Source organism: Lepus europaeus, chromosome 1 (assembly GCF_033115175.1).
Source record: "Lepus europaeus isolate LE1 chromosome 1, mLepTim1.pri, whole genome shotgun sequence".
NCBI classification, from domain to species: Eukaryota; Metazoa; Chordata; class Mammalia; order Lagomorpha; family Leporidae; genus Lepus; species Lepus europaeus.
Genome location: NC_084827.1, coordinates 141,163,018 through 141,176,526, shown reverse-complemented (window position 1 = coordinate 141,176,526; position 13,509 = coordinate 141,163,018). Strand labels below are relative to the sequence as shown.

At 40.9% G+C, this 13,509-nt stretch overlaps 1 protein-coding gene across 2 annotated transcripts in view; it reads right to left on the bottom strand.

The window, feature by feature from the left end:
• MOB4 (MOB family member 4, phocein) overlaps positions 1-13,509 on the bottom strand; it is a 44,093-nt gene that overhangs the window by 2,142 nt on the left and 28,442 nt on the right. For both annotated transcript variants that reach the window (XM_062189574.1, XM_062189569.1), the window contains 5 exons: positions 12,659-12,759; positions 4,315-4,357; positions 4,058-4,144; positions 2,420-2,499; positions 21-132 (listed from right to left, as the gene is read on the bottom strand). In XM_062189574.1, the coding sequence (XP_062045558.1) occupies positions 21-132; positions 2,420-2,499; positions 4,058-4,144; positions 4,315-4,357; positions 12,659-12,759 (423 nt within the window). The remainder of the gene's footprint in view (positions 1-20; positions 133-2,419; positions 2,500-4,057; positions 4,145-4,314; positions 4,358-12,658; positions 12,760-13,509) is intronic.

Genomic DNA, 13,509 nt, shown 5'->3' with positions numbered 1-13,509 from the left:
CATTAGTGAAATATACTTACTTCATATTCATCAAATATCTGCCGGTGATGAAAATAAGCATGCGAAAATATTCTATAAATCCTACGGCATACTGATCCTAGTTTTGCTACAGATGATTCCTTTATGCTAACCCTAGGAATAGAAATTATAGATTTATAAAGCTGCAGAGAATCTTAAGAACAATATAATAAAGTCATCTCAATTCACAAACATGGAAACCAAAACTTAGGGAAAATAAGTGGGACTAGTCCAGGAACGAACAGGCATGGAAAATCTTTAGCTCATTCCTGGGCCAATGTTTTATTTAACCACACTGAATAAATTAAATAAAGTTATTATAGTTTTGAAACAGTTAAAGTTTAATGCAGTTAAAATACACCCTGGACAACTCGAAGCTTACTAAAACACAAATGTACAATATTATACTTTGTTGTTCTAGTGAGACTATTATTACTTATTCTATAGAGCTGGATTCTTTCCTTCATTTTAATTTTTTTTAGAAGTCAAAACTGCATATTTCTGATATTCTTTTTAAAATATGTATATATGGGATACTGAGGGAAAAGATCAGATTTTTAACATTTTATATGAGCTTTTTAGAGCTAATCATATTTGGGGGAATCTCCAATTTCATATACCTGGTAATAAATATCTTTTCCTTTTAAAGATTTATTTATTTAGGGGCCGGCGCTATGGTGCAGCGGGTTAACACCCTGGCCTGAAGCGCCGGCATCCCATGTGGGCCCTGGTTCTAGCCCGGCTGCTCCTCTTCTGATCCAGCTCTCTGCTGTGGCCTGGGATGGCAGAGGAGGATGGCCCAAGTCCTTGGACCCCTGCACCTACGTGGGAAACCTGGAGGAGGCTCCTGGCTCCTGGCTTCAGATCGGCGTAGCACTGGCCATTGCGGCCAATTGGGGAGTGAACCATTTGATGGAGGACCTCTCTCACTCTGCCTCTCCTCTCTCTGTGTGTAATTCTGACTTTCAAATAAATAAATAAATCTTTAAAATCTTTTTAAAAAAGATTTATTTATTTGAAAGGCAGAGTTACAGAAAAGCAGAGTCAGAGAGAGAGAGAGTGAGTCTTCCATGCACTGGTTCACTCTCCAGATGGCTGCAACGGCCAGAGCTGCGCAGATCCGAAGCCAGGAGCCAGAAGCCTCTTCCAGGTCTCCCACACGGGTGCAGGGGCCCAAGGACTTGGGCCATCTTCCACTGTTTTTCCAAACCACAGCAGAGCTAGATCAGAAATGGAGTGGCTGGATCTCAAACCAGTACCCATATGAGATGCCAGCACTGCAGGCAGTGGCTTTACTCACTATACCACAGCACCGACCACAATAAATATCTTGATAGAACAAAAGATCAGTCATAACCCTCACCAATTTGCAGTACATGCACAACTTCCTTATAGACCTTAAAAATCTATAGGGGCCGGCACTGTGGCCCAGCAGGCATCCTATATTGGCACTGGTTCAAGTCCCAACTGCTTCACTTCCAATTCAGCTCCTTACTAGTGCACCTGGGATGGCCCAAGTCCTTGGGCTGCTACATCCCACACGGGAGACCCAGAAGAAGCTCCAAGCCCCTGGCTTTGGATCTGCTCAGCTCCGGCTGTTACAGCCATTTGAGGAGTGAACCAGCAGATGGAAGACCTCTCTCTCTTTCTGCCTTTATCTCTCTCTAATTCTTTGAAACAAATAAAAATAAATATTTTTTAAAAAGTATGAAATGATACAAAATGGGATGCAATGCTGGCAACCCATGTGGGCACCAGTTGGGAGTCCTGGCTGCTCCACTTCCAAACAAGCTTCCTGCTAATGTGCCTGGGAAAGCAGCAGAGAATGGCCCAAGTCATTGGGCACCTGAACCCACACAGGAGAACCAGAAGAAGCTCTTGGCTTTGGATCGGTCCAGCTCTGACCATTGTGGCCATTTGGGGAGTGAACCAGCAGATAGAAGATCTCTGCCTCTCACTGTAAACTATGCCTTTCGAATGAATAAATACATATTTTTTTTAAAAAAATCCATAGGCAAAAATAAGGAATCCTTAAGAACCAAACAGTCTACCTTACGAAAGACATCTTTGTAGGCAAGCTGTCTATAAGGGGAGGCTGACTGACTATAAACTAAGAGAGCAAGCATGTAGATATCTCAACTCTAAAGCATAAGAGGGAGCATTCTGGAGAATGACACTCAGTATCAGGTACCAGTCGTGACTAAATTTGCCAGTGAGCTTTAGTAGCCACACCCTGCTGTTTAATAACAATCCTAGCTTCAAGATTTGATGATCTGAAAAAGCAAAATATGTAACAGCTTAAGAAAATAAAAGAAAAACAATGCATTAACCAGCAACTTAAATTTAATTTAAAAAATCAGTCTTTTACATTAAACCCAAAAAACTTAAAAGTTTTGTTTACCTGCTAGGAAAATATTTATTGCTATTCAGAAGACATGCAGCACCATCAAGCGTGTGTCTAGTATAGTCTATAGCAGGACACTAAAAAAAGAAAAGATTTTAAAATTCATCAGTGAAGACTTCAATCTCTTGGATTAGGGATAGTTATTATATAGGTATATTAGTCCAAAGAAGTGCTTATTCCAAGAAAAACATCACTTATAATTTCAAAATGACTAAATACATTGTTACACCAATAAATAAAGTTTGTATTACCTCGGGAAACTATAACATGATATTAGGCTTCCAGCAGATACATAACTACTCTCCCATTTTTATTCCCAACCTTGTACCTAGAAGAAAACTGTTTCTAATCCAATCCCCTAACTTTATAACTGAGGCTTTAAAAGGCCAATGGTGTATGCAATGGCACACGGTTAGGAAGAAGGACTCAAAAACAATAAGTCAAGTATACTGATTCCTACTCTACTGATTTATACTTCATCAAGCAGCCCAGAAGCCTCCTTCCCTTTACACGTACCTCTAGTGATCACTACCTTCTTAAATCCTAGAAAATGTTCCTTATTATGGCCCTGGCACCCTGTCAGCAATCTAGCAGCTCTTTATCTAAATGACTTTTTCCTTGAACCCTCTTTGAATTTTTTTTTTAAGATTCATTTATTTACTTGAAAGATGCAGTTACAGAGAGAGAGGCAGAGACAGAGAGAGGAGGGTCTTCCATCTATCTGATGGTTTATTCCTAAATGGCACAATGGCCAGGACTGGGTCAGGCCAAAGCCAAGAGCTTCATCTGGGCCTCCCTTGTGGGTGGAGTACTTGTTCCACCTTCCACTGTTTTACCAAGCGCATCACCAGGGAGCTGGATCAGAAGTGGAACAGCTGGGACTGGAACCAGCTGCTCATATGGGATGCCAGTGTTGCAGGCAGCAACTTAACCAGCTGTGCCACAATGCTGCTCCTCACCCCACTCCACTGTTTTAACACTAAATTTTAACGTTTCTCTGTATTTTGATAAACCTGTCTTATTCTGCTCCATTTATCACAAATAATGAAATCTATCCTTTCATGGCATATCTCATCCAGAATTCTCATCCAGAATTCCTGAGGGTTCATTCCTTGTCAAAATACAAATCAAAGAAAGAAAAAAAAAAAATACATATCCTTTTGTGTCTGGCTTATTTCACTCAACATAATACATACTGGATTTCAAAGATTCATTCATGTTACAGCACAAATCAGAACTTCTTTCCCTTTCATGGCTATATAATGTTCCACTATGGATATACATGCTATATTTTCTTTGTCCATTCTCATTGTGGTTTTGTTTTTCATTTACCTAAAGACTAATGATATTGAGCATTTTTCATGTGCACACTGGCCATTACCTTATCTTCTTTGAAAAAATATCTGCAGAAATCCTTTGCTCATTTTGAAACTGGGGTTTAATTGCTGAGTTGCAATAATTCTTTAGGTATTCTGGATACCAAACCCTATCAGAGATATGGCTTCCAAAAACCCTACCTTCTGTTTTGTGGATTGTCTTTGACAGTTCAGCGAACTAAAAATTCTAAAAGCTTACACCAATATCTTGGACAGACAGGTTATGATAACTTTGTCATTCTATTTCATAAACACTTACCTCTTTTGGAGTTTTATGAGCTGCACACAGAAAAATCCATTGTTCAGTTGCTGTCATTTGAGTACAAGTATCTGGATGGCATTCACTCTATTAAAAATAATAATGGAAAAGCTTATCAAGTGAGTGACTAGATTTCCCTACAGAATATTAGAAGAAAATAATTAGAAATTTTAGATAAGTCTTTTCTAGCACATTAAGTTACAACAAAGAAAAAATAGGAACTTTAAATTGTAAATTTAACTTAAGGAAAATATTACCTGAAGTTTGACAGCAAGTCCATTTAGCTCAAGACAGAATTGCCTGAAAATGCAAATATAATAAATGAAAAGTGACACTTTCTATAATTATTTTTAGAAGATTAACTCTAAAAAAAGAATTCCATCAGTACCATCTTTCCTCCCTCAATACCATTCTTTTTCTAAATATTTATTTAATTTTTATTTATTCTTTTTCTAAATATTTCTTATTTATTTGAAATTCAAAGGCCTGCTACAAAAAGAAAGAGACAGAGACGGAGATCCTCCATCCACAGGTTCACCTCCCAGATGCCCACCACAGTCAGGGCTGGGACAGACTGAAGGCAAGAGCATGGAACCCAATTCAGGTTTCCCACATAGGTGGTAGGGTGGTAGAACTGAGAATGCAGCCAGGAATCAAATCCAGTCACTCTGCTAAGAGATGTGGTCATCCCAACCAGCATCTTACCCACTGCATCAAACGCCCTTATCATCATTATTAACTTCACCTGAACTGACAAGGAACCATTTCTTCCAGACTTACAAATTAGAAAAAAAAAAGCAGACCAGCATTACCCCATGGTGTGCCAAGTCACTATTCACCACACCAGCATCCCATATCAGAATGCCAGCTCAAGACCTGGCTGCCCTGCTTCTCATCCAGCTTCCTGCATCTGAAAAAGCAGCATTAGACAGCTCAAGTACCTGGGCCCCTGCCACCCACATGGGAGACTAGCATGGAGTTCCTGACTTTGACCTGCCCCAGACCTATTACAGTCATTTGGGGGAACAAATCAGCAGAAGGAAGATTTCTTTCTCTCTCTCTCCCCCCTCTCTATCACTCCACCTTTCAAATACATCTTTAAAAAATGAAATAAAATAAAAAAGCAAAACCCAGTGATCCAAATAATGTTCAATACCAGAGTTCAGGGCCAGCGCCATGGCTCACTTGGCTAATCATCCACCTGTGGCACCGGCACCCCAGGTTCTAGTCCCAGTTTGGGTGCCGGGTACTAGTCCCGGTTGCTCCTCTTCCAGTCCAACTCTCTGCTGTGGCCCGGGAGGGCAGCAGAGGATGGCCCAAGTGCTTGGGTCCCTGCACCTGCATGGGAGACTGGGAGGAAGCACCCGGCTCCTGGCTTCGGATTGGCGCAGCACTGGCCATAGTAGCCATTAGGAGAGTGAACCAACAGAAGGAAGACCTTTCTCTCTCTCTCTCACTGTCTATAACTCTGTCAAATAAAAAAATAAAAATACCAGAGTTCAGTGAGCTGGTAATTCTTATCATTGAATGTAGGTACAATTTTTCTGGGAAGTAATTTGGAAATACTTATCAAAATCCTTAATAACTGTATCCTTTTTGACTAAGTCATTCTTCTAAGAATCTATTATAGTAAAATAATCAGAACTACATACAGATATGTGTACAAACATGCTCACAGGAACTCTACATGAGAAAAATTTGAAATATTCTGACGAGCATCTGGGGGGTAGTAAAATATTGGTACATAAGAACACACAAAGGATATATTACCTACATTCACAGTAAGACTCTAGTTATATAAAACATTATGTGTGTATGAATATTTATACATAGACACAGGAAAAAGACTACATGTTTTATGCTCATGTATTTTCCAAATTTTGTTCTTACTAAACAATACACTCCTTATAAAAACTTCAAACACTGTCAAATAAAGAATGTAGAAATTCAAAATCCTCCATAATTCCACTACTTCTTCCTAAAAGACAACTACTGTTTATATGCAAGTTTGGGTTTTCTAAGCACAGGTTAAAATATATTGAACTATCATACATAATTTTCTTGCTTTTGGTTAAGTAATAGGTTTTGGACATCTTTTCATGTTATGCTTTCCTTCCTTCTAAAACAGAATTATTAAGTCTATACAATGTACAAAGCACAATAAGGGCACAAATGTCTTTTTAATAAATGAGGAAGTGAAACTACATAACATTAAGATCATCAATTTCAAACAGACATATTTGGTTTTTAAAAAAATAAAAAGACTCAGGGCCAGCACTGTAGCATAGCAGGTAAAGCCATCACCTGCAGTGCCAGCATCCATATGGGTGCCGGTTCAAGTCCCAGCTGTTCCACTTCCAATCCAGCTCTCTGCTGTGAACTGGGAAAGCAGTAGAAGATGGCCCAAGTCCTTGGGCCCCTGCACCCATGTGAAAGACCTGAAAGAAGCTCCTGGCTCCTGGTTTTGGCCAGGCCGTTGCAGCCATTAAGGAAGTGAACCTGTGGATAAAAGACTCTCTCTCTCTCTCTCTGCCTCTTACCTCTGTAACTCCGCTTTTGAAATAAATGAATAAATTAAAAAAAAAAAAAACTTTTTGAATCATATCACCCTCCTCTGCCCCATGTCAGTAGCAATCACATTATGTGTTTTGGAGTTATTTCAACTAAATGGTATAAAGACTGGTGGTGATAAGAAACTTTCTTACCTACTCCAACCCTTGTACAGTTGACAGTAAAACCAAGCTAATTGATTTGGCAGTTTTGTGGATATAATCTGTGGCAAATAGTACAAATTTAACAGCTTCAAGTTAATCCAATACAGAATGAACATATACATATACAGTTGGCCAGCTAGAGACAGCTGAAATTCAGCCTGTACACTAGTCACCATGCCCAACATCCTAGCAAAGGACTGTATCCAGTCAAAGAAAGAGCACTTTTTCCTAATCTCAAAGGCTCAGTTTGAGCTAGTGGAGATTTGACTGAAATCATGACCCAATCTGAATTACCAGTTAATCAATTGGTAATCAATGCATTAATCAATAATAGCAAGTATACCGCCTCAAATCAATAACACTAAACAAATGTGAAAAATCAAAAGGCTACTAGTGAAATTCCTCTTGGCCAACTATATAGATACATACAATATGACAGAGATAAGAATATATGTTACTCAGGCCATCAAGGAGAGAGGTGCCTCTCTCTGAAGGGAGGAAGGAACCTCCACTGTGATACGGCCTTGACTAAACAAGTTCAGAGTCGGTGAACTCAAGGGGCTTCCATAGCCTAGACAGCTCATAGCAAGAGTGTCGGGTGAGCTGATGTCATAAATAAGAGTGCCAATTGTTAAATCAACAACAGGATTCACTGGGTACATGCTCCCCACGTAGGATCTCTGTCCTTAATGTGTTTTACTATGAAACTTAAAAACACTACTAGTGGAATAATACCCTATACCTTGTGCGGTTGTGTGAGTGCAGCCTGTTGAAATCCTTGCTTAGTATATACTAAGTTGATCTTCAGTATATGAAGGTAATTGAAAATGAAACTCGATGAAGGGCGGGATGGGAGAGGGAGTGGGAGAGGGGAGGGCCACAGGAGGGAGAGAGGTTGGGGGGGGGAAGCCACAACAATAAAAAAGTTGCACTTTGTAAATTCACATTTATTAAATTACAAAAATAATAATAACTATATAACAAACAAACAAAAAAAAGAACTTAATACTTTACCCTTGTAGTATTTTTTATGTTCTACTTAAAACTATTGAACTCTGTAATTAATACACAATTATTCTTAGGTGTTTAATTAATGCTATAACTAGTACTCAAATAGTATTTTACACTTTGTGTTTCTGTGTGGGTGTAAACTGTTGAAATCTTTACTTAATATATGCTAAATCGATCTTCTGTATATAAAGATAATTGAAAATTAATCTTGATGTGAATGGAAGAGGAGAGGGGGTGGGAGAAGGGAGTGTTGTGGGTGGGAGGGAAGATATGGGGGCGGGGGGAAGCTATTGTAATCCATAAGCTGTACTTTGAAAATTTATGTTCATTAAATAACATTTTAAAAAAAAAAGAATATGTTACTAAAACACATTAAAAAATAAATCTTTGGCCAACGCCGTGGCTTAACAGGCTAATCCTCTGCCTTGCGGCGCCGGCACACCAGGTTCTACTCCCGGTTGGGGCGCCGGATTCTATCCCGGTTGCCCCTCTTCCAGGCCAGCTCTCTGCTATGGCCCGGGAAGGCAGTGGAGGATGGCCCAAGTCCTTGGGCCCTGCACCCGCATGGGAGACCAGGAGAAGCACCTGGCTCTTGGCTTCGGATAAGCAAGATGCGCTGGCCGCAGCGGCCATTGGAGGGTGAACCAACGGCAAAAGGAAGACCTTTCTCTCTATCTCTCTCTTTCTCACTATCCACTCTGCCTGTCAAAAAAAAAAAAAAAAAATTAAAAAAAATAAATAAATCTTTAAAATACATCAAGAACAGGGGCCAGCGCTGTGGCACAGGAGGTTAAACGCCCTGGCCTGAAGCGCCAGCATCCCATATGGGCACCGGTTCGAGACCCAGCTGCTCCACTTCCTGTCCAGCTCTCTGCTATGGCCCAGGAAAGCAGTGGAAGATGGCCCAAGGCCTTGGGCCCCTGCACCCATGTGGGAGACCTGGAAGAAGCTCCTGGCTCTTGGCTTCAGATCGGCACAGCTCCGGCCGTTGCAGCCATCTGGGGAGTGAACCAGCGGATGGAAGACCTCTCTCTCTCTCTCTCTCTCTCTCCCCTCCGTATAACTCTGACTTTCAAATAAATAAATAAATCTTTAAAAAAAAATACATCAAGAAGATACAAAACACCCAAAGAAATAGCTAATAAAAATAAAATAACAAAAACAATAGCATCAGAACAGACTGTCCATGAGAAATATTTTACGTAGTTTTATGTAAAGTTTTCATGTTTTATATAACAAGTATTTAGTAATATCAGTTAAATAGGGAGGAAAATGTTTTCAGGTCTAAAATAAAAGCCTAGTACAGGGTCCAGCACTTGGCATAGTAGGTTAATCCTCTGCCTGTGGCGCTGGCATCCCATATGGGGGCCAATTCTAGTCCTGGCTGCTCCTCTTCCAATCCAGCTCTCTGCTATGGCCTGGGAAAGCAGTTTAAGATGATGGCTCAAGTGCTTGGACCCCTGCACCCACATGGGAGACCAGGAAGAAGCACCTGGCTCCTGGCTTCGGATCCATACAGCTCTGGCCGTAGCAGCCATCTGAAGAGTGAACAAGCAGATGGAAGACCTCTCTCTCTCTCTCTCTCTCTGCCTCTCCTCTCTCTGTGTATCTCTGACTTTCAAATAAATAATAAATCTTTTTTTAAAAAAAGCCTTTTACAATAAAATCAACCTCATTTGCTAGGATATATACTTGTAGCAAAAAATCATGCTCGTTGGGGAAGGAGGTAGAAGGGGAGAAAGGGAATAGCACTATATTCTTAGAATTTTATCAACAAATCACACTGAATCTGTTAAAAACTAATTAAAAATAAAATAATCATGCTTGCTTATTTTCATCATTAATACAAAAAAATAACTAATTTTTTCCAAGGCTGATTAAAACAAGGCAAAATATAAGTAATGTGCTATCTTGGGTTATAAGAATTAGAAAATAAGGGCCAGCACGTTAAGCTGCCAACATATGATGCCAGCGTCCACGTCAAAGTGCCTGGGTTTGAATTCCAGTTCTGCTCTTAACTCCAGTTTATTGCTAATATGGATGGAGGTATCGGGTGGTAGATCAAGTAACTGGGTCCCTGCCACCCCTATAAGAAACATGTACTGAGTTTCCAGCTTCTGGCTTTGGCCTGACCCACCCTTATTTCATATATTTGGAGGAGTACACCAGCAAACAGGAATGCTCTCTCTATGACCCTTAAATAAATAAAAAAAAAATTTTTAAGTTAGATCAAACAATCAAGTGATTTGTCCAAGAAACATGGAAGTGGTACAAAAAAAAGTCTCAATGTTATCAAACTGCTGAACTGTTAATGGCAAAACGTTATGCCTTACCACTATCTAAACATGTATACAATATTAAGAAATTGAAAAAAAAAAAAAGTATCTTATCCACAAGAGACTCATTACCTTATTTATTCAGGCAAATCTTATTTATTCAGGCAAAGTTGTATTTCAATTATTATCTGAAAATCAACCTGAAAGTAACAAAACTCAAAGAACATATATGTATACTGCATTCTCTACACTTAACCCATCTACTCAACCTATCTCCCATTTACACTGAAAAGTTTATAACTTTAAGAAACACCTGGGGGTGGGGAAGGGGGGTAAAGCCAATGCTTGCAGTGCCAGCATCCCATATGCATGCTGGTTCAAGTCCCAGCTGCCCCTCTTCCCATCCAGCTCTCTGCTATGGCCTAGGAAAGCAGTGGAGGATGGCCCAAGTCCTTGGGCCCCTGCACCCACATGGGAGACCAAGAAGAAGCTCCTGGCTTTGGATCAGCGCAGCTCCAGCCGTTGCAGCCATCTGGGAAGTGAACCAGTAGATGGAAAACCTCTCCTTCTCTCTCTCTCTCTCTCTCTTTCTCTCTCTGCCTCTGCGTACCTCTACTTTCCAAATAAAATAAATAAATCTTAAAAAAAGAAAAGAAAAAAGAAAAAGAAACACCTGGGATTGGCGCTGTGGCATAGCAGATAAAGCCACTGTTTGCGGTGCCCACATCCCATATGGGTGTCAGTTAGAGTCCCAGCTGCCTCACTTCCAATCCAGCTCTCTGCTATGGACTGGGAAAGCAATAGAAGATGGCCCAAATGCTTGGGTCCCTGCACCCACATGGACTCCTGGCTTTGGACTGGCCCAGCTCCAGCTGTGGCAGCCATTTGGGGAGTGAAATGGCAGCTCGAAGACCTCTCAACCTCTCTCCCTTTCTGTAACTCTGCCTTTCAAATAATAAATCAATCAATCTTTAAAAAAAAAAAAAAAAAACAACTAGGAATTTCAGGATACAGCTGTGTCTAAAGTTAACTCTAACTATTCACTAATCATCAATTTTCTCTCAAAGTACATAATGAAAAGCACCAAACTCGGCCGGCTCCATGCCTCAACAGGCTAATCCTCCACCTAGCGGCACCAGCACACCAGGTTCTAGTCCCGGCTGGGGTGCTAGATTCTGTCCCAGTTGCCCCTCTTCCAGGCCAGCTCTCTGCTATGGCCCGGGAGTGCAGTGGAGGATGGCCCAAGTGCTTGGGCCCTGCACCCCATGGGAGACCAGGATAAACACCTGGTTCCTGGCTTCGGATCAGCGCCGTGCGCCAGCCGCGGCGGCCATTGGAGGGTGAACCAACGGCAAAAGGAAGACCTTTCTCTCTGTCTCTCTCTCTCTCTCTCTCACTGTCCACTCTGCCCGTCCAAAAAAAAAAAAAATGGCCGGCGCCGTGGCTTAACAGGCTAATCCTCTGCCTTGCGGCGCCGGCACACCAGGTTCCAGTCCCGGTTGGGGCGCCGGATTCTATCCCGGTTGCCCCTCTTCCAGGCCAGCTCTCTGCTATGGCCCGGGAAGACAGTGGAGGATGGCCCAAGTGCTTGGGCCCTGCACCTGCATAGGAGACCAGGAGAAGCACCTGGCTCCTGGCTTCGGATCAGCGTGATGAGCCGTCGCAGCAGCCATTGGAGGGTGAACCAACGGCAAAATGGAAGACCTTTCTCTCTGTCTCTCTCTCTCACTATCCACTCTGCCTGTCAAAAAAAAAAAAGAGCCAAGAGAGCTCATTTAAAAAAAAAAAAAAAAAAAGAAAAGCACCAAACTCATTAGTTCAGGATTATAATTAATCTCTACCGCCCAAAGGGAAAACCAGATGTTTGCAATTATTCATGGGCTACTCATCAGATGACAAATCTAGAGTAAAATCTTGAGGTTATTCTCTATAAAGTAGCGGAGGGGAAGAGTGGAAATAATGTATTTATGATTAGGTGATACAATTAAGGAAAATCACATAAAAAGATAATAAAGCCAGGGCTAGTGCTGTGGTGAAGCAGGTAAAGCCAGCCAACGCCTGTAGTGCTGGCATCCATCTGGGCACCAGTTCATGTCCCGGCTGCCCCACTTCCAATCTAGCTCTCTACTATGGCCTGGGAAAGCAGTGGAAGATGGCCCGAGTCCTTGGGTCCCTTTACCCACTTGGGAGACCCGGAGGAAACTCCTAATTCCTGGCTTTGGATCAGCCCAGCTCCAGCTGTTGCAGCCATCTGGGGAGTAAACCAGCAAATAAAATACCTCTCATTCTCTCTGCCTCTCCGTAACTCTTCCTTTCAAATAAATAAATAACTCTTAAAAAAAAAAAGATAGTAAAGCCTCAATGCATAACTAGAAAGGTACATAGGGAGGTGTGAAACCACCTTTCAAAACAAGTGACTTTGTAGCATAAAATGATCTGAAAACAATCAGTAAACAACAAAGTTGAGAACTTTAAGACAGTGAAAACTCAGAAGCTTTTAAAATTTCATTTTTCAGGCTACAATTAGATAGCAAATTTTATTTATGATTCATATTCATTAATAGTACTTGAGGTTATTTTGATATATCCTAAGAACCTACCTTAAATGTTCATATTTCCATACACCTTCATCTTGGCCTTCAGGTGGTTCAAGAATTTTATCAATATTGGAGCAATCTGCTCTTATGTTCTGCTGAATATACTATAAATAAAGAAGTTATTATGGTTAATTAAAATATTATACTACATAGTAAATCTCATTTTAAATATACAGTTTTTGATTACATTACTGCTCTTTGTGGTCCACCTTTTGAGTTATACAATAAATAGGAATTCAAGCATAGAATCAAAATCAGTAACTCAGAAGATGTAATCCTTACTATTCTCCAATTCAACTTCATTAGAATAGGATCTGCTACATAAATGCAGATATATTAATCAATAGGATTGGAAATTGGATCAAAATTGCAACCTGTAAGTTTCAAATGAATATAAAATACAGACTATGTAATTATAACTATGACTATATGGATGATTCTATTCATATGAAATATCCACAATAAGCAAACCCATAGATATGGAAAACAGATGAGTAGCTACTTAGGACTATAGGAGAGAAAGGAATACACAGCTGAATAAAGATGACTGTTAGGAGACCAGTGCTGTGGTGTAGCGGGTTAAGTCACCGCCTGCAGCGCCAGCATCCCATGTGGGTGCCTGTTTGAATCCTAGCTGTTCAACTTCCAATCCAGCTCCCTGCTAATGTGCCTGGGAAAGCAGTAGAAGATGGTCCAGGTCCCTGTGCCCCTCCACCCACCTGGGAGACCTGGAAGAAGCTCCTGCCTCCTGGTTTTGGACCACCCAGTACCAACCACTGCAGCCATCTGGGGAGTGAACCAGTGGACAGAAAAATCTTTTTCTCTCTCTATAACGCTGCCTTTCAAATAAAAAA